The sequence below is a fragment of the Mustela erminea genome, chromosome 15 (genome assembly GCF_009829155.1).
Source record: "Mustela erminea isolate mMusErm1 chromosome 15, mMusErm1.Pri, whole genome shotgun sequence".
Lineage (NCBI taxonomy): Eukaryota > Metazoa > Chordata > Mammalia > Carnivora > Mustelidae > Mustela > Mustela erminea.
Window position 1 is genome coordinate 52641701 of NC_045628.1, and position 22600 is coordinate 52664300.

The 22600-nt window shown below is 37.5% G+C and overlaps 1 protein-coding gene across 5 annotated transcripts in view; it reads right to left on the reverse strand.

Annotated features, from left to right (window-relative positions):
• The window catches only part of ELF1 (E74 like ETS transcription factor 1), a 106104-nt gene that overhangs the window by 42873 nt on the left and 40631 nt on the right, over positions 1-22600 (reverse strand). For 4 of the 5 annotated variants that reach the window (XM_032315257.1, XM_032315253.1, XM_032315254.1 and 1 more), the window contains one exon: positions 2976-3275. In XM_032315257.1, the coding sequence (XP_032171148.1) occupies positions 2976-3047 (72 nt within the window). In that variant the 5' untranslated portion in view covers positions 3048-3275. Of the gene's footprint in view, positions 1-2975; positions 3276-3872; positions 3964-22600 lie in introns of those variants that run through there. The other variant, XM_032315255.1, reaches the window with a different exon arrangement.

Here is a 22600-nt window from a genome sequence, read left to right on the forward strand (position 1 = left end):
GCAGATAAGGAAACCAAGGCAGAGAGTGGTTAAGTAATCTGTCCAAAGTCACAGAGGTAATAAGCAGCACGAGGAGTGAAACCCAGATGCTCTGACTCCAGCATCTGAGCTCTTAACTACTGTACGTCTACTGCCTCCCATATGAGGACGTCCACTGCTATCTTGTTTATAAGAGCAAAATACTGGTAAGTCTGTCTTGTCCAAGATCGAAGATTGGTAAACTAATAACGATCAGCCATCATGTATAAAAAATAAGTGATGCAGAGCCAGCACACACACACACACACACACATACACATTTACAATACAGTAAGTGAAAATAAGTCACAAAAAAGGTTTAGCATACTTTCATTTGTATCTTAAAAACAACCTCTTTCTGTAGGTTTGTATGTACATACAGTGTTCTTTTTTGGGGGTCTTTGTCTAAAAAGTTAAACATCAAATGTTAATAATGGTGTCTTTTGGGGAGAAATGGATTAGGCAGGAAGGGTAAAAACATATTTTTATATTAGGTGCCTTCTTTTGCAATTGGCACGTTATTACTTTTAGATCAAAAAAAATCTAACTGGGGGCCTGAGCCAGTTAAGCCTCTGCATTTGGCTCAGGTCATGATCCTGGAGTCCTGGGATCGAGCAAGGAATCTGCTTCTCCCTCTGCCTCTCCCCCGGCTCGTTCTCTTTCTCTCAAAATAAATAAATCAATCTTAAAACAACAACAAATCTAACAAGCAAACCAGTTAGCAGAACCATGATGCTAAAAGTAAGACTGACACGACTGGATCTGCCCCATATGATCAGTGAAGTTTGCTGTGCTCATGGCCATAGGCTGGACATGGCCATTGGCTGACAAGCCACTTTTAAAAGTCTATAATAAACGGATTATAAACCAGTGAATTACATAAACTCAGTGGAAGAGTATCACTAATGAGAGTCAAACTGCTTGGGTTCAAATTGCAACTCCAATACTGACTAGCTTTAGGGTTTCAGGGAAATCGTTTAACCTCTCTCTGTCTCATTTTCCTCATCATAAAAGGGGGATAATACTATTTGTCTCAGGTCTAATATTTGTAAAGTCCTTTTAATAATACCTGCAGAAAGCAAATATATATAACAATGCATACACCCATTTTGATGAAAATAACAAGAAAAAAACACATATGAGCACTCTGATATTATGCTTGAGCATCATTTCCCTATCCAAAGATGTTAATAACCTCTGTGAGATAAATTAAGTGCATCACACAGATTAAGGGTAAACGCAAAACTAGTTTTAAGGCTATGTAGACATGGGTACGAGTACTGCACCATGATGTAGAATGTGCTTCTCACAGTCAGAAGAGTGTCAAAGCCATGGCACAGAGCACACCAGTGAGTGGCCTCGAGCTCTGTCCTCTGTGGCCACACCGAGAACAAACCTCACCACAGCGAGCCTAGACTCTTTCATCACGAGGGCTGTACAGTAAACACACGGTTTGCAAACCTTAACATACAGAGAAATATCCTGTTTTAAAGCAAACTCAAAATACTTTCTTTCCTAAAACATCCTTTCTATTGTCTCTAGATTAAATCCATGTACCCATCAATATTTTTAATTGGGACCTAGCAATCCTCCCCCTCAAACTTTTTTCCTTTCCAGCCAAAGCTCATCTTGATTTTAAGGTACCTCAATGCAAATTCTCATCTTTTGTAGGTTTACTTAGAAATTTTTAATCCTGTCACCTCAACAGACAATACAAACGGCAAAGAAATATAAAGCCCTGTCCAAAGTAAGAATCAGTTTTATTATCTGTCATAACTATGTTTCTAGAATAAAAGTATGATACATTGTAATTGGCCTATTAATGTTAGATATTTGGGATTAGGCTTATTTCAGTATCTAAATCAATTTATTCAGCATATTTTAAACCTAAACGCCCTCAAATGTTTTTGCCAGTATACTGAGTCTAACACAGCATTTCGTCCAATTATGTCTTACATCTTCACATAAACTATCTAAAATGACGTAGATTAGGGGCTCCTGGGTGGCTTAGTCGGTTAAGTGTCAGTGTTTGGCTCAGGTCATGATACCAGGGTCCTGGGCTACTTGCTCAGCAAGGAACCTGCTTCTCCCTCTCTCTCTGTCTACTTCTCCCCCGCTTATGATCTCTCTCTCTCTGTGCCAAATAAATAAAATCTTTAAAAATTTTTTAAAAATAAAATGAAGTAAATTGTAAAGTCCCAAGAACCTCTAGTGTCTCCCCTTGAAGTGGGGGTGGGGCAGAGGAGCAGAGAGACTAGAATTAACTTAGATCCTTTTTCTCAATGTCTCTGGGATCTTCTTCCCATTCTAGAAACAGTAACTGGAATATCACTGAATGTAAACTCAGTGAAAGCCAATTTAGAAATTTTTCAGTTCAATCCTCCCATTCAACAGATGATGCAATCTAGACCTGGAGAAGTTAAGTGACTTCCTCAGTCAGAATCATGTGCTTTGGACTGAAGCAATACATGATTATGGGACTGCTAACATCTCTCCATCCACTTGAAAAACTCGCCCAGGATTATAAATACTAATTAACCACATGCATTTAAACTGCAGAACTGCAAGCAACTAATACAACCACAGGTCCTGTATTACCAAAAAAATGTACATGTCTTGTTGGTATGTCATATAGAACTTTTCAAATCACTTAAGTACTCTGAAATAATTACTTAAGGTATTTTATTTACTGCTAAGTCTCATTTTACAAAAAAAAAAGCTTAACCCTGAAATTATTACTTCCTTTTCCCACATCAAAGCTAAGGACTAAACTCTTTGACAAATTAACTAGTACTTAAAACACAGGATCACAATTACCATCAAATTTTTAGTATCTACATTTTTACATTAATACAGTTTCTCCTACTTTCTTTTAAAGTAAATAATTTTCTGTTGCAAATGGAATAATAATAATAGTAATAAACTTATAAAAGTCCAATTTTCTCTGGGTTTCATACCTGTTGTTCATCCTCCATGACGTTACTAGCAAATTCAAATACTAGGTCGTTCTGTTGGACAACAGCAGCCATAATAAAGCATTCCCCTTAGATCCACATGAGAGAAATTCCAAGCAGGTTCAAGTATGAGGCAGCAGAATCCAGTGACCAATTTGGGTAAAAAACCCTCAGCTAAGTCTGTGAAGTTACTGTAAACCAGGTTTTCTTTAGGGATGGTGCTTCAGAGTTTCTTGGTTCACTGATATTTTAGTCAAACAGAGGCAATTTTTCTGAAATTTTTCTTCTCTAGAGCTTCTTGGCCTGAAAAATAGAAGTTTAAGTTAGTTATGAAAAAAGCAATCATACCCATTTAGAATATAACAATAAATATTGAGGACAGTATCTCCAATGTGGTTTTTGTTAATGTTTTTAAACAAAACTAACATGACTGATGAACACAGGCTTTTTCTTTTTAAGTTGGATATATATTTTCTTCGAAAATTTCATTCCTGCTAAGATAAAAATTGCTTCTCATTTCTCAAAGTGCAGCCATTCTCTCTTCCCTCACCCCAGTTAATCTACAGTTCAAGTACCAAATACATAAAAAAAAAAAAAAATCCACCCAGCAATAACTAGGTTTGTAATTGCAATAAAGGACATATAAACAATTTCCTTCTTGCCAGTAACTCGGCAAACCGCACAGGAATTGCTACTCCATGAGTAATTTCATCTGTATATTTTTTGCCTTAGGAGAAACACATACAGTACCCTGTTATGCCTAATATACATAAGAATTTAAATCTGTCTAATACTTTAAAGTTTAGTAAGTACTATTTTAAGAGCTTTAAAAAATAAACAGATATTAAAGTCCATTCTTTCTGTTCTTTAAAAAGGTTTCTGATAAGTAGAATGTTTTACCATGCTTAAGCCTGTCTTCAGTGGCTTCTTTTTTAATGCACTGAAATGTATCCTTATCTCTAGCACAGGCTTGCAAGCAACAGGAAGGAAACGGCACTTGACCACGTCATGGCAAATTAAAACATGCAAAGAACTGCACTTTACAATAGTAGAAAAACAGAAACGCAACTTAAGAGTGAAAACAATTTCCCAGTGGAGGGAGAAATGCTTAAAAAGTGCCTGTCAAAGATGTTTCCTATTTAAAAAAAAAAAGTTACAAAAGTAGAAGGAAAAATTTTTTAATTCATCACAATCTTATGTAATACTGTGTATGCTTATGGCTATAAATGTGATATGAAATGACAAAGATTACAAAAGTTATCACATTAAATTACATCTACTACTCGGAAATAGCATTTACAATTTTAGTTTCAAAGAGACAAATTAGGGAATGAAGCTGAGCTGGTCAATTAGTTTTCCTGAAAAAAATCCAACTAGCATATGCCAGCCGAATCAAATAGTCAATTTCCTAATTTCAGTAAAGCTGATTCCCTATATACTCTGGACCCTATGGGTCATCACGGATAACTGTAATTTTCCTAACTGGGAATCAAAATAAAATAAGGTTTAAGAATCCAACTCAGGTGCTAGAACTGATTCTAACCCAGCAGTCTCCAACATCTATTCCACCCCACCTCTTTCAAATACGATTCAACTCCAGTACTAGAAAAGCATTTTTATTTTTAGTGCATTCAACTAGTTTTTCAGCAATGCACCGTAACTGGAGGGAAGAACAATGCATTGACCTAAACTGAACATGGACAGAAATATAAGCATAAGACAAACATTTGGCTTTGGACAAATATTACTTACAATCTTTCCCCTTAAATTAGTAACCAATCTCATTCTTCTGTACGGTACTTGCTTTCTTACAGTCTCCCCCACTTTTTAAAAAGATTTTATTTGTTTGAGAGAGAGAAAACAAAGGCAGGGAGCAGGGGCAGAGAGAGGCAGATGCAGACCCCTCATTGAGCAGAGAGCCTGATGTGGGGCTCCATCCCAGGACCCTGGGATCATGAACTGAGCCGAAGGCAGACACTTAACTGACTGGCTACCTACGTGTCTCCTTCTTATATTCCTTCACACAGACTGTATCCATTCTTGCCTCTCTTCTTAAATACTACTTATTCCCCATTCCCAGAATACCTCTCCCTCCTCAGCATCCATTCACATCTTTCTCACTCAAGTATCAAGTCCCGTTTCTTTGATAAACCTTCCACATCTCTACACCTCCACCTATTGGAATCACTCCCTTCAGAAATACAGCACTTCCGGTCCGCTAAGTTAGCACTAACTGCAAACTGTCTCACATTTGAAAATTATGTCTCCCTAATTCAAGTGAATAAATGTTTGAATGCCTGTTATTTTGAAAACAATATGCCAGGGAGCAAAACAGAGCAAATCTTCTCTGGGGAAGTAACCACTGTCTAAAAATACCTTCTGTACCTAACAAACCTGTGTGCCCACAGTAATGTAAAAAGGATTATACTGGGGTGCCAGGGGGGCTCTTGGGTCATGATCTCAGGGTCCAGGGATTGAGCCTGTGCCTGGTTCTCTGCTCAGAGGGAAGTCGGCTTGTCCCTCTTCCCTCTGCCCCTCCCGCTGCTTGTGCGCTCTCTCTCTCAAATAAATAGAATCTTTAAAAAGCAAGTATAACCACAGTCGAAGGATGTTTCCTGGTAACAAAAGTTTCTCTGTAAAAGGTATAGATCCCAAAAGGCCCATTCCAAATCCATTTACTTGTAAATACAAAGTGACTCTCTGCCAGTGACCAATGTGAACACATGTATGTAAAGTTAAGTTTCACTTTCTTTTCCACGGCAATCGTATACTTTTTCTTAGCATTTCCACACTATTATGTGTTAATAAATGTTCAAAAATGTCAAAAATAAGTACAATCAACATACCCACACCCTTCAATACACACTAACACCCAGGTAATAAACCACAACTGAAATGAGTGTTCATGATCACTAATTAGGGTAGAAAGAGACACCTTCAGTCTGGTGGGTAGCTTTTGCCCATTTTTATACAGAAGTTCACAAACTGAAAATGTATAAGAAAAGCTTTGGAATTACTTTACTGGCCTAATCAAGTCTCTGTTCCTCTGATCTTCTCTCCTTCCCATGCCTTCTTCTCTCAGTAGTTATATAACCTATGGCACCAAGAGGGGTCTTGGGAAGAAATTTCCTGATTCTGGATCTAGAGGCATCACCCAAACATATTCGAGATACTTAAAGAACAAAGCTCCAATTGCATCACAATCTTTTCAGTAATAGAAGAGACTGAACATCTAGATCAATGATTCAGTTTTTCATGAATAAATTGAGTCCCTGTGCCTAAGGTCTCACTATCTGAAGGCTTAACACCTCTGTGAAGAGATCCCTCACCTCCCAAATCAGGACTCTGCCCAGGGCAAGAGTACACAGCCTAGCCTCTAAAACTACCCAAGTCTTCCATGCTCTGATAGTTTGAAACACAGATATCTAAGTAAATACAAATATATATCAAATTGGGGGGGGGGAATTTCCATCTCAAGTTCAGCTCTTTATCTCCAAATCCAGTCACTAGATTAGAGAAGTTCACAATGGTGCCCCTCAGAGTCAATGTGTTTAAAACATGTCTCAGATGGAACTTACATCTTATTCCTCAAAGTTGCTCTAGTATGAAAAAAGACGTGAGTACTCAGAATGAAGAGAAAAAGGTGTTTTTTTTGCTTTACCCTAGCAAATTACAAGGTCTTCAGTTAACTGTAAGTATTATAACCATTAACTATGTGTAGGATATTCAGGAACACGCTGAGTCATTAGTAATTCTCAAACCTACTTCATTTTCAAAGTGTCACTTAGTCTTTATAAAATAACAAGAAAAAATGTAAGTGAACACCGTTTATCCAATACAGACATAAACAGCTACCTTATTTGCTCAACTATGGAAAGTCACCTAGTTGAACAACCATTGAATAGTAAAAACTCCCCAAGTTGGCTCTCGGGTCTTTCAACTAGATCAGATCACACTCTTCTTGTCCCAGGAGACATGCCACAGGAGGGTCTCAACAATAAGGTTCCTACTTTTTTTTAATCACCAAAATAAGCTGCAGAGTTATGGTCAAATTATAAAACAGTTAAAACAGCACAAGCTCTGGAGTCAGACCACCTGGATCTTGAATCTTCTGCTCTGTGACCTTGGACAAGATACTTTGTGTCAGTGTCCCCTTTCTGTAAAATAGGTAGAAAATACTACACCAACATCCAGAGTTGCTGTGAAGATGGGATACAAACTCCATGTACAGAATGCCTGGCAGATAACTTCTGTTCCATAAACGTCAGCTTCATTACAGCTTCCGCACAATGCAAGAGACGAGTAACAGGTACACACCTGCCACATGACTGATTTGTCCTTAAGTCTCATTTCCATACTCTCTGGGAATCTCCTTGACCACAGCTAGACTCCAACAGAGAATACTATATAGCCCGTTATCAACAAAAGTATAATTCTATCCCAGCGCCTGAAAATTTGGCACCTACTTGATAAATCCAGCTGCTTCTAGGCTCGGACCTCACCCTGTCTGGCAAGCTTCCCCTAACACAGAGTTCCATTATGCCCCTGTTCCAAACAAAATGAATTTACTAATTGTAAACACAAACCCTCAGAGGCATTGATGGCTCCTACAACCAACTCAAACAGTCTATTTTGTTTAATTTATTATAAAATATTTCAGTTATTATAAAAACATGACAATCAAAATCAGTTTTTAACTTCTCATATCTGCTTTTCTCATCCCTGATTGAACATAATTTAAGTTTCCTTCAAAGGGGCTCTGAACACAAGGGTCTAAAAACCTATTAATTCATAATGATATTTAAAAACAAATCATTGCTACCCTTTGGAAGTTACCAGGCCACCAACTCATTATACTGAAAAGGAAAATTAGTAAACAAAAGGTATGATAAAAATGTTTCGAACAATTCTAGCCCAAAGGAGGTAAAAATACACCAGCTTAGAGCAATGGGGTGATTGAAAGATTACCTTTAATAAAGTATGCAGACAGTGCTTACATTTATGTATATATGCATATTTATAAAATTGAAAGTAATTAAAGAACTGGAATTCTCTAGTAACTCCAGACACCAGATGCCGAATATCTGAACAGAAAGTATTTTTATATGAAGTGATAACCTAATAAAAGGCCCTTTCAACATACAGACATACACAACATAAGAAAAGCAAGCATATTTGGAAAAACCATTACCTTAGAAGAAACACAGTAGAAATGAAAGGAAATCAAATAAGAAAAGTAAGAGGAAAAAAGCTAGGTAAATTAAAAGGAGAAGCAAGCAATAAACTCATAAACTGTAATGACTGGGATTCCTGTGTGATAAACTACAGTCAGGACTTTTCATGTGTTTTCTAATACAGTAGAATGCTTTACACATTAGCTTCCAGAAGAAATGAAAACAATAAATCGGTGGTACCAAGATATATTCTGTACAATCATCCCAGGGCCTGTCTGTTCTCAATCTAAAAAGTGTGAAATTACACAATTTTAAAGCTGAAAAAAACACTAAGGATTACATAAATCAACACAGTCACTGACAAGCTAAAGAATTTGGACCTGGCACTATCTGACTTGTCCAAGGTCACAAAGAAAGTTAGTGGCAAAGAAAGCAAGAGAGGCCCAAATCCCCAGCCCAATTCTCTACTCATGCCCCTTTATTTACATTAATAGAATCTCATCAATATTGTTCTTTAGCAGAATATCTGGAAACAAAGAAGTCTTTTACACAAGGATCTGTAGCGATCTCTACACTATTCTGTGCAAACTTCTGATACGTAGTAAATCATTTTTAATCATATTTTTACCTGGAACAACTTTAAGTACAGGAGTTTGTAGATTTCTGTTATTGTTTTAAAACTTAAAGTTCTACTATTATTATTTTTTCCCAAGCTCTATCATATCATACCATTTGCTTTACCTTCACTCAGCCAAGAGAGTGAAAACCTTAATAAACCTTTTTTTTTCAAAGATTATTTGTTTATTTGAGAGAGAGAGAGAGAGAAAGAGAGAGAGAGAACACATACACACAGAAGGAGAAGGAGAAGCAGACTCCCCTCTGGGCAGGAAGCCTGACCCAGAGCTAGATCCCTGGACCCTGGGACATGACCTGAGCTGAAGGCAGACGTTCAAGGGACTGAGCCACCCAGGCGCCCCTTTAGAAATGATCTCGAGGTCCTGGGATCGAGTCCCGCATCAGGCTCTCTGCTCAGCGGGGAGCCTGCTTCCCTCTCTCTCTCTCTCTCTGCCTGCCTCTCTGCCTACTTGTTATCTCTCTCTGTCAAATAAATAAATAAAATTTTTTAAAAAATTAATAAAAAAAAAATGAAAAAGAAAATCTTTCTATGTCCCTACCTTTTATTTCAAATATTCAAAGGATTTAAGAAAATTTAGAAGTTTAAAAATATGTCCTTGAAACCATACTAGTACCAATATCTTCTAAATAGCTATTCTGCCTAAAGCACCTTTCCTGCAGTTTGGGGTGGGGGAGAGGGGGAAGGGAAACTGAAGTGCCTAGAACTTTTTGAAAAATATAATTTTACTTTTGTGTGAATGATGCACAAACTGGTGTTTTTGGTCAGGCTTCTAGTGACATAAGCAAAGCTGAAGCAGGCCTTGGAAAACATAAAGAAACTCATCTTACCTCAAGCACTGTAAGGTAAAAACAGATACACACACAGTCAATATGATTAAGCCAAGAGGCTGACTTCTCTATGCTTGTGTCTTTTTGCTGACACCCAGATGTTCAGTTCTAGGACTCCGAGGGCAGGCTGCAATTACTCACTGCCTAGACCTGAAATTCCGGTTCTTTCACATTGTTCTCCACTTCCATCCTTGGCCACCCTGGCCTACCTGGTGTCAGGTTACACTCAGGCAGCGTTTATAGCACCTTGCAAAACAGCCAAACAGATCACATACCTAGACCTGTCAATACCTGCGGTCTCAAGATTAACCCTTTTTCTGTATGTGTTCTGCAAATGAGAGAATTTAAAACCAAAAGGAGATATCCAACAGTAATCAGATAGTGTTTTAACCCTGGTCCTGAAAAAAAAAAAAAAAAAATTTAACTCCCTTCCCTTCTCAAAAAAAAAAAAAAAAAATTAACTCCTTTCCCTTCTCAAAAAAAGTTGAAAGTGATAATTATCAAAATGTCATTAATGGGTGCTTTTTATTATATAGATAAACTGAAGGAACTTACTTCACAGCACCCAAAACCTGAACTCTGACAGAAACACACCTGTCCAGGAAACACAAACATGCTCCAATGGGCTTATCAGCAAAGCCAGAAAATCTCTGAAGAGTCAACTTGCAGGGAAATTCTGTTTCGTTTCTGGGGTTGTTTATTCCCGTTAATATATTCATCCTCTTAGAAGATGCTAAAACAATGGTTCCCCCACCTGAACACACAGCAGGTTTCCATCAGTAACAGTGTTTCACTCTGGTCACTGCAGGAGAAAAGCCAGGGACATTTAGTTTGAAAGTCCCCCAGGAGATTTTGCTGCATGCGATGCCTCCCCCCACCTCCAACGCCCACACAACACTCTTCCAGAAGAAACTGTATTGTCATAAGAAGTTTGACTCTTCAGGAGAGACGCACTGTCCCTCCAGTTTACCACCTTTACCCTAGCTTCCCTCCAGGCTTTCTTCATCCAGTCAAAGGAACAGCTTAACACAAAAATATCAGCAACTTACCTCTTTACTCAAAACTATCTCACTACTTATAGGAAGAAGTTCAAACCCATGAACAGGGATTAGTGGGGTTCTTCCTTGTGTTGTGAAAGGCTGGTCAGATTTGTAAAGCAGAATAGCTGAAGAGAATAAGGACTGAAAGAGTGAACAAGAATATTCCATGGACCAAGTTTAAGAGAATACCTCGGCCATATTACTACTCTTCACACCCAACTCAGAAAGGGTTATTCCAGGGGCTCCTGGGTGACTCACTCGGTTAAGCAGCTGCCTTTAGCTCAGGTCATGATCGCAGGGTCCTGCGACTGAGCACCATGTCCGGCTCCCTGCTCAGTGGAGAGCCCGTTTCTCCCTCTCCCTCTGCCTGCCACTTGGCCTATTTATGTTCTCTCTATCTCTCTGTCAAATAAATAAACAGTCTTTAAAAAGAAAAAAGAGGTATTCCAGCATTTCTGCATTTTACTGTCTTCATGGTCCCCTGACCTCACCCCAATATTATAGAAGCCAAAATTAGCTCTGTCCCATCCTCCCATCCCAACCCCGTATGCACTACCCTTTCTCACACTTCTCTCTGTGTTCACTGCCATGCTCAATCCAGATCTCTCCATACATTCTTAGATGATCACAATCATTTATACCTGTGGCATTTTCAAAATCACAGTGGGACCAGACTTACAAGTATAAACTCCAGAGAAGTAAAATGTTTTCACCTTTTCCCAAGTTTCCAAGTTTGATGGAGTTTAAGATCCCTTGTACACAAAACTTCCTGCTCCCCACATGCGAGAAGACCTCTAATGATCTAATGACCTCCGTGTTTCACAGCATTACCCCTTTTCTTCTTTAAATAATAGGAAACTATCTTAAGAAAGTCTAGATGTAATCGAACAATTCTGGTGTTCCATGTCAAGATCCTTAAAATGGGATTCTTCCCATTTTATCCTCACAGCTATCTGGCAATCACCTCAGATTCTAAATTCAATGGCACCAAAAAACTAGACACAACAAAACCACAGATGAGAGATAAGAAAGTAGATGGACAGGAGCTTAGTACTGTAACAGACATAAAATATAGATATGCAATATTTATAAATTATGCATGTACATTTTTATCTTCTTACTGTTAGAAATCTTAGAAGCAAACGTTAAATATTCCTCACAAGAAATATAAAAATTTATAATACAAAATAATTAAATAAATAAAAATACAAAATAATTAAAAGTTTAGGCTCTTCTATATTTCATAATATAATTGCTCACTCAATTTTTAAATCATATGAATCTGTTTCAGTTAACTGAAGTACATCAACATCTTACATTAGGTGAGAGGAAACGCTTTGTGATACTTATCTGATGTATATCTAGAGCTAATCAGAAGATCCCACAACATCCATTTCTAAATTTTTTTTATTTTCTCTTAATATTTTTTTAATTTATTTGTCAGAGAGTGAGAGAAAGTACAAGCAGGAGGAGCAGCAGGCAGAGGAGGAAGCAGGCTCCCCACTGAGCCAGGACTTGATCCCAGGACTTGATCCCAGGACCCTGGATACATGACCTGAGCCAAAGGAAGCCACTTAACCGACTGAGCAATCCAGACATCCGAACATCCATTCTTTTAAAAGATTTTATTTATTTATTTGAGAGAGAGCATAAGCAGGTGGATGGGGGGGGGGGGGCGGTGGAGAGAAGAGAGGAGAGGCACAGGGAGTCTGCTTAGACTCTTCGCTGAGAAGGGAGTCCAATGTGGAACTTGATCCCCCGACCCTGGGATCATGACCTGAGGTGAAAGCACATGCCTAACCAACTTAGCCACCCAGGCACTCCTACAACTTTCATTTTCTAAAGAAACTATGCTTCTATTGATTGTCTTAGTAGTAACATATTGATGAATATTTACTACACTTTCCCAAACTCAGTATTGTGGTAAATACAAAAAGATAACGCATGGCCTCGTTCCCATGAAAGATATAACCTAGTTCAGAACACCAAAAAGGTAGTAGGAAATTAAATGCTCATAAAGCTGGTCAGTTCAACAGCCATTTCAGAAGAGGGCATGGGCAAACAGGTTAAGGAAACACTCATAGACAACAAAGGACCTAAAGTCAATCTGAGAGGAAGGTAGCAGGTCATTGAGAGATTAAGGGAAAAGAATAAAGTATAGCATGTGTGCAAAAGTGCATGTGCACACACGTGAATACTGAGAATCAAAACTCATCAAATTACCAGCTTCACAAGAGCTAAGAGGTGTCAATGGGAAATGGTGGAAAATGTGGTTAACTAAGCAAAGCAAAACCAAATTATGGAGACTTGAAAGGCAGGGAGTAGTACTTAGGTTTGATTTGGGAAGAGGTAGAAAGTTCCTGAAGGTTTTCAAATCAAGTTGCAACAACAGAGTGTGGTCCCTATGATTACAAAGCTCAATGCAAGTCACATACGTGGGATCTGGTAACTACCATCCAAAAATGATGAGAACAGCTTAAACAGACATTCCACAACTTGATTGCTACATGGATAGCTTCCAGGCACCAATGTGTACACTGCCCTCCTTAAATTCTTCATTAATTACTTATAATAGAGATTCTCAATGATGGTTTTTAAAATGCCTACAGTGCTAAAAATTGTTTAAAAGGAAATTCACTTAACTAATTTACTTCAAGTTTTTGTTTTCACCTAATTGACTTCAAGCTTTTGTTTTTCCTTAGGTGAAAAGAAGAGGGGGGAAAACAAGAAAAAAGATTTTCAAAAAGATATTGACATTAGCACATAACCTTTCTTCAAGTTATTCAACTGAACATCAAAACTGTCCTACATTCATTTGAATAAGAGTGAAACTGAAACACTGGAACTAGATGAATGTACAGATGATTGTATCTTGTCAGTACCATTTAATCATATTTTGAATAGATGATGCTCATTTAGTTAATCAGTGAAGAAAGGATATTCACGACAGATGCACATTTCTTGGTCACTGAATAGATACTACTATCAGCAACACTTAAGGAAGCTTTACTTCCTTCCAGAGAGATGTCCAGAAGAGCAGTGCTCCTGTGAAAACATGGAGTTGACCAAGGGAGGGTGCATTAATAAAGGTATTTTCTGCTTTATGGGTTTGCCTTACTCTTGGAACGTTCAAGAATTCAAAGTCACCATCATAGATGAAAAAGGCTCTTACTAGATTTTTTTAAAAATAGATTTTATTTTTAAGTAATCTCTATACCCAACGTGGGGCTCAAACCCATAGCCCCAAGATCAAGAGTCACACACTCCGCTGACTGAGCCAGCCAAGTGTACCTCACTTATTAGACTTTTAAATATGCTTTCGCATAAAGACACATCCAGAAATTGTAAAAGAGCATAGTAAGGTTTATTTACATTATCATCTGTTAGTTATAACTCACACATCTAAATTTTACAATTTATAAAGCAAAACATACATACTACTTTAATTCTTAAACATTTATAACAACCACTAATTTTTTAATTTTTTTAAAGATTTCATCTATTTGAGTGAGTGAGAGAGAAAGAGCAGATAAGCAGGAGTGAGGGGCAGAGGGAGAAGGAGAAGCAGACTTCCTACTGAGCGGGGTGCCTGATACGGGGCCCTGTCCCCAAGACCCCAAGATCATGACCTCAGCCAAAGGCAGACACTTAACCAACTGAGCCACCCAGGAACCCCAACCACTGAGGTTTTAAAAAAAAAACACAAAAAATCATGACACTTATCCTCAAAGAGCTTAAGAAATGATAACAAATTACAAAATAAATATATGGAAGAAAGTAATCGATCGCTACCATTTCTGTGTGCCCGGCCCTCTGCTAAATACTTTGCTATCTGTTATTTATTCGTTCCATTAGTGATACCCACCTCACTTTATTTACACAAGGATCCAAGGACTGGGGGAACCAACCATGTAAGGGCAGGGACCTGGTCATGGTCACCACCATACTCCCCTTATCTTACACAGATGGTTCATGATAACTACCTGCCAATGAATGCTCAAGGTGTTCAGAGAGTTTGAGCACATGTCTGACTTCAGCTCATGCTTACACCTTTCCATGCAATCAGCAAATACCATTAAGTACCTACAATATGCCAAGACCCTCCCCTAGATGCTATAAATAAAGTGGTAAACAAAACAAATAAAATACAAATAAAGTGGTAAACCAAAACATCTGCCTTCGTGAGGCTTCTCATCTAGTTATCTTTTTTTTCTTCCTATTTCACCCATCATCTCACCCACCTCCCCTCTGGTAACCATCAGGTTGTTCTCTATCAAGTCTGTTTTGTAATTTGTCTTTTTTTTTTTCTTTGTTCACTGTTTTGATTCTTAAATTCCACATGAGTGAAACATGGGTATCTGCCCTTCTCTTATTTACTCTGCTTAGATCATCTCTCTAGCTCCATCCATGTCATTGCAAATGGCATGATTTCATTCTTTTTCATGGCTGAGTAGTATTCCATTGTATATATACACCACAACTTCTTTATCCATTCATCTACTGACGAGCACTGGGCTGCTTCCATAATTTAGTTATTGTAAATAATGCTATAATAAGTATAAGTCTGCCTGTGTCCCTCTGAACAACTCTGAATTAGTGTTTTGTATTTTTTAGGTAAATACTCAGCAGTGTGATTACTGAATCATAGTATAGTTCTATTTTTAACGTTTTGAGGAACCTCTTTACTGTCTTCCTCAGTGGCTGCCCCAGTTTGCATTCCCACCAGTGAGGGTTCCTTTTTCTCTACATCCTCATCGATATTTGTTGCTTCCTGATCTAATCTAATGATCTTAATGAAAACATTGTTTCCCCTCAAAATAGTCTGCATTAAAAATGTGAGGTTGGGATGCCTGGGTGGCTCAGTCAGTTAAGCAGCTGCCTCTGGCTCAGGTCATGATCCTGGGGTCCTGGGATGGAGTCCCACATCAGGCTCCCTGCTCAGCGGAGAGCCTGCTTCTCCCTGCCCTCTGTCTGCTGCTCCCCCTACTTGTGCACTTTCTCTCTCTGTCAAATAAATAAATAAAATCTTAAAAATAAATAAAAATGTGAGGTTGTCGGGCAATACAGGTTATTATCTTACGGCAGGAGCAGAAACTTCTGCCACTCTCCTTCCATGTCTATCTCCCCCTATCTTTCAACCCCTAACAATTAGGCACAGAAAATGTGACCTCTCCTACTCTAAGATAAGAGTTGTGGGAGAAATGCTGCACTTTAAAGACAATCTTTAAGTACACATGAGAGGGAAAAGGAAAACATGGGGTGAGGGTAGAGATGGGGAGAACTACAGCTAAACCTAAAGGCAGGTTTCTTCAGGGCAAAGCTGAGTAACCTAGATGGAGATAACCAGAGAGCTTCTGTTTCACTTTAATTTTTATTTTGACTTTGAATTGAAATTTTTTTTTAAGATTTTGTTTATTTGACAGAGACAGAGGGAGAGAGAGAGAGAAAGAGAGCACAAGCAGTGGGAGCTGAGAAACAGGGAGAAGGAGACCCCCCTACTGAGCAGAGAGCCTATGTGGGACTCGATCCCAGAGCCCTGGGATCATGACCTGAGCTGAAGGCAGACGCCTAACCAACTGAGCGAGCCAGGCGCCCCAACTTTGAATTGAAATTTAACAAGAGAGTTTATTGGGATTTAAAAAAAAAAGCATTCTCTTTACAAATATAAACATTTCAAGGAAGAAGAGTAAAGTCTCCCTGTATTGTCTTTTCCTATATACTAGATGGTCTTCCGAAATCCTATCAGTACTATCTATATTTTTTAATTTACTTAACAGCGCTCATAGAGACCTAGGTGCCAGATTCCCGCAGAAGGGAGAAGGACAAGGAAAGCAAAGTGGCTAAGGCGCAGTCTGGCCCCGTGAGCCAGCATAGGCTACCACCTAAGTCAAATGCTAATCACAATAATATACATAACACAGCAGGAGGAGACACAAAGCCCATTCTCCCGCGTTATCCTATAATTATTTACTAAGTCCCATCTCTCCAGTTACAAGCTACTTAAGAACAAAAGACTTAGATAAATTATTTCTATGGTCCTTTATTAATATAATTTAAACGCATATTAAAAGTATATTGTGTTACCAGGTGGTGGGTATTGGGGAGGTCACGTATTGCATGCAGCACTGGGTGTGGTGCAAAAAACAATGAATACTGTTACTCTGAAAATAAATTAAAAAAAAAAAAGTATATTGTGTTGCAAGTCAAATTAGGCCACAGGATCAAAGGACACTGTCTTTTGTTAATAAAAAATATTTACTTACTGTAATTCTTCATTAAGATGATAAAACATTAGTGCTTCATTATATCTGCTTTAGCCTTTCAAAGAATTTTATGTGATGTTTTCACCTGCCAGAGCCAACTGGTGGGGTTCTGGGCTTTACTATGCTGAAAGCAACATATATACAGATATTTTCTGACTCAAACACAGAGAAACACAAGTGCCACAAACAAATGGGGCAAAAACGGGAAGCCCCACATATAAAAGAACACCCAACAACCCTATGAACTATTTTTCGAATGTCTCGTCTAAGTCGGTTTTCTTTTTTTAAGACCTGTTTTAATAAACATAAGAACTACTTCACTCGTTCTTTTGAAACTTCTTAAGAAGTGAAATTCATATAGCTTCATAATTTTTCCTTTAAGCTTTAAAAGCAGATCTGAATCTTTTGATTTGACTTTTTTTATTGGATCATTTAAATTTGATTTTTAAAAATAAGATTGTAACCTACATCCATTTTCAGCTGGGAAAACTGTTAATACATGAACTTTTAAAAAACATTCCTAGAATAGACCGGTCTAAATAAAATCCTGCTTGCAAAGAATCTTGTTTTGTTGATAACAGGACTATAATTTATTTATTTTTATTTTTTTTATTTTTTATTTTCTGTGTTGACATTGAAAGACAGTACTTTAGAAGCCCAATTTCACTGAGGTACATAAGACTTAGGAATAAAACCAGAAAATACAGGAAGAAGCAAGAAGCAGTAAAGGGAATTATTCCTTTTATTCAGTGGAGAAATCAGAAAAACTGTAATGGAGAGCTAGACACTTTCTCCAGATTAATCTGAAGACAAAAGAAAAAGATTTTGATGTACAGCAATCAATACTAAGGTATTCTCAGCCATATTTTTTAGTGAGCCAATAATCACCACTTCCACTTATGCTGAAAACACTAATAATCTCATTAAGACACTTCATTTCTATAAACAGCAAAAACAAAGAGGGGGAAGGAAGAAGCAGGAAAAGAAATCTTATAATGAAACTGTTTCTTACAAATAAACCATAAAGGAATATTATAGAAAAGAATCATACTCTAGTTCTTTAATCAGCTTTTTTGTTTCGAGAACGAAGAAAAGAAATATCAAGCATGTATTTATTCCTCTAAAAAGTATTTATAAAATCTATTACATGCTAGGTACTGGGTACCTAAAATAAAGAAGTATAATAAAGAAAAGAAAAATAAAGAAGTAGTTTACTGCCTTAAGCAAGAAAACAATATGTAAACAGATAACCAAAGAACAATGTAAATAATTAAGTCAACCAAGTGTTAAAGGAATAATAAGAAAGAGTTAAATACCTGTAAGAACCTGAGAAACTTCACAGGGAAGTGACATGTGGGCCATGTCTTTAGGCATAAGTAGCATTTCTTTTTTTCAAAGCAGAGATAACGTGAGGGAGGTGGTGGGGATGATGGCAAGGGGCAGGGGCGGGGCTTGGGGGGGTGATATTCCAGGTAGAACAGGCAAAGGTAAATTTGAAAGTCTGAATCACTGAATAATATGAATAATAAGTGTAATAGGAATTTAATAAAAACAAACTTTTTCCTAAAAGGACACAGGACCACTAATATCAGAAAACACACTTTCAAATCCTAGTTCTTCCATCTACTATATTTTGAGTAAGTCAAGCTCTCTGACCTTCCTTTTGTCATCTTAAAGTTGTACAATAAAATGCTTTAAATCTGGATATGCCAAAATACAAAAATAAAATTATGCTTAAATACTAAAATTTCAAGATCAAAATATTAGTTTATCACTTCATATTGAATATATATCTTACATACAAATTTGAAAGCCAATCCTTTATGACCTGTATAAATTTCACAAAACACATGTTTAATTATATAAAAGTTATATTTTCTATATCAAACATGTAACTGTATTCCATACAATCCATATAATACAAAACAAGTCTACAACCTAGAATCAACGAGTGACAGAAGTTCAATGAAACAAGCTTTATATTTAACGGGTCTCCCTAATGGGAAATTAAAGCAGCAATTGTACATCTGTGTCTCTGTTCCTCTCATCGTGGTTTAACTGACAGGAAGCAGAGAACAAGATATGGCATACAAACGTCAAGTACTTCCTGCCTTCTCTGCTACATCTTTATGTCTTGTTTTATAAATAGTCCAATAGTTTACGTGAAACTGTATGAAAGTGCGGTCAACTATAAAATAGGAATGGTGAAGAGTGTTTATGAAAACAGAGCAAATAAAAAGGTATTCTGAGGCTGGGATCTAAGTTCATTATGCACACAAAAACTCATTATTACAGTTTTCTGAAAAAGTATCCTTAAGAGTAAATGTCTTACAAATTAAGCCTTGAAAAACCACAATGACTGAGTAAAAAAATCAAGTGTCTGAACAATAGAATAAGCCCTCAAACTGGTTAGAGAAGTAACACTTGACTACCTAGGTAAGTAAGAGAGATAAGTACCACCTTAAAAAAAAAAAAAAAAAATTAACCTTCCAGCAATTGACTCAAAGCAGGGCAGATAACTACTTGCCTCTGATTTTTGGTCACCATGGCTTCTTGTCAGTACTCTTCCCAGATTATAATTTAGGTTCCCCTTCAAACCAAACTATTTCTAACCCCTTGCCCAGTTCCCTATGTATCCCAAACTTGGCTAACATTATTTACTCATTTATGCTCAATTTGTGAATACACACAAATTAAATAAAAATCTGTTCTCAGGAGGTAAATTCTTACTGCTCTAAGTCATTTTAAGCAAACTTCCAATTACTTACAACTAAAGCAGAAGTGCTTGCTTTTCATTATGCCTAGCTGCCTTCCAAACTAGTAATTCTTTTATTTTTTTTTTTTAAGAGAGAGATTTTATTTATTTATTTGACAGATCACAAGTAGACAGAGAGGCAGGCAGAGAGGGAGAGGGAAGCAGGCTCCCTGCTGAGCGGAGAGCCTGATATGGGGGCTCTATCCCAGGAACCTGAGATCAAGACCCGAGTCAAAGGCAGAGGCTTAACCCACTGAGCGCCCCCAAACTAGTAATTCTTAAGAATCAACTCAATTCATCATTCAAATGCCTCATATTCTATAAAATCTTGGATGCAATGCAAGCATCTTCTCCATTCATCTTGGTCAATTCTTACCTACGCTGTAAGCTACCACAACTACAATTTCACCAGGATTCAGTGTCATTCCTCTCTAGATCATGTTCAGAATGACTCAGTATTTTATTATACATAAGCCCATATAGAGCTTCCTGTGACCTCTTTTCTAAACAGAACTTAGTATGCATTTAGTAGTCAACTTTAAGCAGGGCACCATGCTCCTAAAGTAAGTAACTCTGCTTAAATGAGTGGCATGGAAAATGATTTCTTTCTCACCCAGTATTTTTCAGTGGAAGAATCTAGTTCGTTCTTTTCAAGAGTCTAAGAGTCATTAGTGTCTTCCTAGCATGTCTTTGGTACACTGCTGCTCTTGTAAAAGTATTACCTCAATTGTCCCCAATATCTAGGAATAAATGATCCCTGAATCCCAAGGGAAGTATCTATTTCCTTACACGTTAGTTCCTTTCGCCTCTGATGTTTGGTCAATCACCCTAAGTATGGTGGAAAGTCTCACAGCATCCAAGAACCTAGTGTCCACCACCTTCTCAAAAATCAAATATGCTACGATGGTGTGCAGCTGTTTGTTTCTACCAAGGGCAGGTGTACATTACACCTTCCTTTCAGTTTATTCCTAAGACTAAAAGGTTGTGAATTATCCTTTAAAAACACATAAATCTGTCTCTGATCCATAGATCAAAAGATCAAATAGAACATCCAGTTTAGAAAGTTCTTATCATTAAACATTTTCAATAAGATCATTTACAAAATAAATCATGTTTTTAAATGCAAATTATTTCAAACTGTCTCTCAGATTATTTATTATTTTTTTTTCCGTGTCCCAAGATTCACTATTTAAGCACCACACCCAGCGCTCCATGTAATACATGCCCTCCTTAATACCCACCACCAGGCTCACCCTTATTATTATTATTTTTTTAAATCTTATTTACTTGAGAGAGAGAGAGTGACAAGAGAGCATGAGAGAGGAGAGGTCAGAGGGAGAAGCAGACTCCCCACTGGGCAGGGAGCGGGATGTGGGACTCGGTTCCTGGGACTCCAGGATCATGACCTGAGCCGAAGGCAGTTGCTTAACCAACTGAGCCACCCAGGCTCCCCTGACTGTCAAAATAAAACACACATGACATTGGGGTGCCTAAATGGCTCAGTTGGTTAAGCATCCTACTCTTGATTTTGGCTCAGCTCATGATCTCAGAGTTGTGAGATGGAGCTCATGTAAGTCTCCACACTCAGTGGGGAGACCTGCTTGAAATTCTCTCTCCCTCTACCCCTCCCTCCCTCCCTAGAATAAATTTTTTTGAAAAGTAAAATAAAGGCTTAAAAAAACCCACACATAACATTAATTCTAATTAGTTAGTCTAATTTAAATCTAAAATCTTGACATTATTTTTACTTAGGCTCTAATACATAAGAATGTGTTTTGTCTGGTATATATTTTTTTAATTTTTAATTTTTTTAAGATTTTATTTATTTATTTGACAGACAGAGATCACAAGTAGGCAGAGAGGCAGGCAGAGAGAGAGAAGAGGAAGCAGGCTCCCTGCAGAGCAGAGAGCCCAATGCAGGACTCGATCCCAAGACCCTGGAATCATGACCCAAGTTGAAGGCAGAGGCTTTAACCCACTAAGCCACCCAGGTGCCCCTTGTCTGGTATATTTTAAAATTTATATAAATAGTATCATACTATATATATTCTCCCAGCACACCTTAACAAGACACAAAATTCTGAATAAACACAAAGATTATCTGAAAAGAAATTTTAAACATTAAACATTCTCTAGAACTCAGCGCTTAGAAAAATATTATCATTGAAAATAAGTCATGGTTATTACACTTCCATTATGACAAAGAGACATATCTAAGATCTAGAAAGCAGCCCATCTTCAATGATGCCTCTCATGAAAAGTGTTCTGACTTTCCGCAGAACATGGATGGTTCCCCTTAAGAACAAACACCATGTGTGGAAATCTTAAGCCTGGAGGTCTAACCCTAATGGTCTTTTTCTGACTTGCCTAAAAGGTGTGGGCTACACCGACACACAGTGATGGTTCAATCAGCAAGATGTTCTAAACTACAGTGAGAAAATCTCTGGCTGTGCTTGTTATAGAAACTTCTTTAATTCACTCGGAAGCTAAGTAATCTAAAGCAACTCAAAGTTCTCCCAATTAAGAGCAACACAGTAAGAAAATGTAAATCAAATCAGAAAATGCCAAATGAGGAAGTGACTCTATAAGGAAGAAGTGAATTTGAAAGCGTATTGCACCTATTTCTATAAAGCATTTAAAAATGATTGATACCACTGCCAATTCCTTTTACACTGAAGATTAAACTCAAAGTCACTACACAGAAATCCCTCAGACTGGAAGGGAAGACAGCAACTGCCTTCTTTGCCTTTTAATCTCTTTCTCTTTCTGTAATTACAAAATCACCAACTAAATGGAAATGTTGAGGGTCAGAATCAACACATAAACTCGAGAAATGCTGATTTCCTCATTATAGAGGCACCCAGTGTAGAAAAATACTGTATAATAAGCTCATATTTAACACAGACTTTCATAAATTTATATTCCTATCATA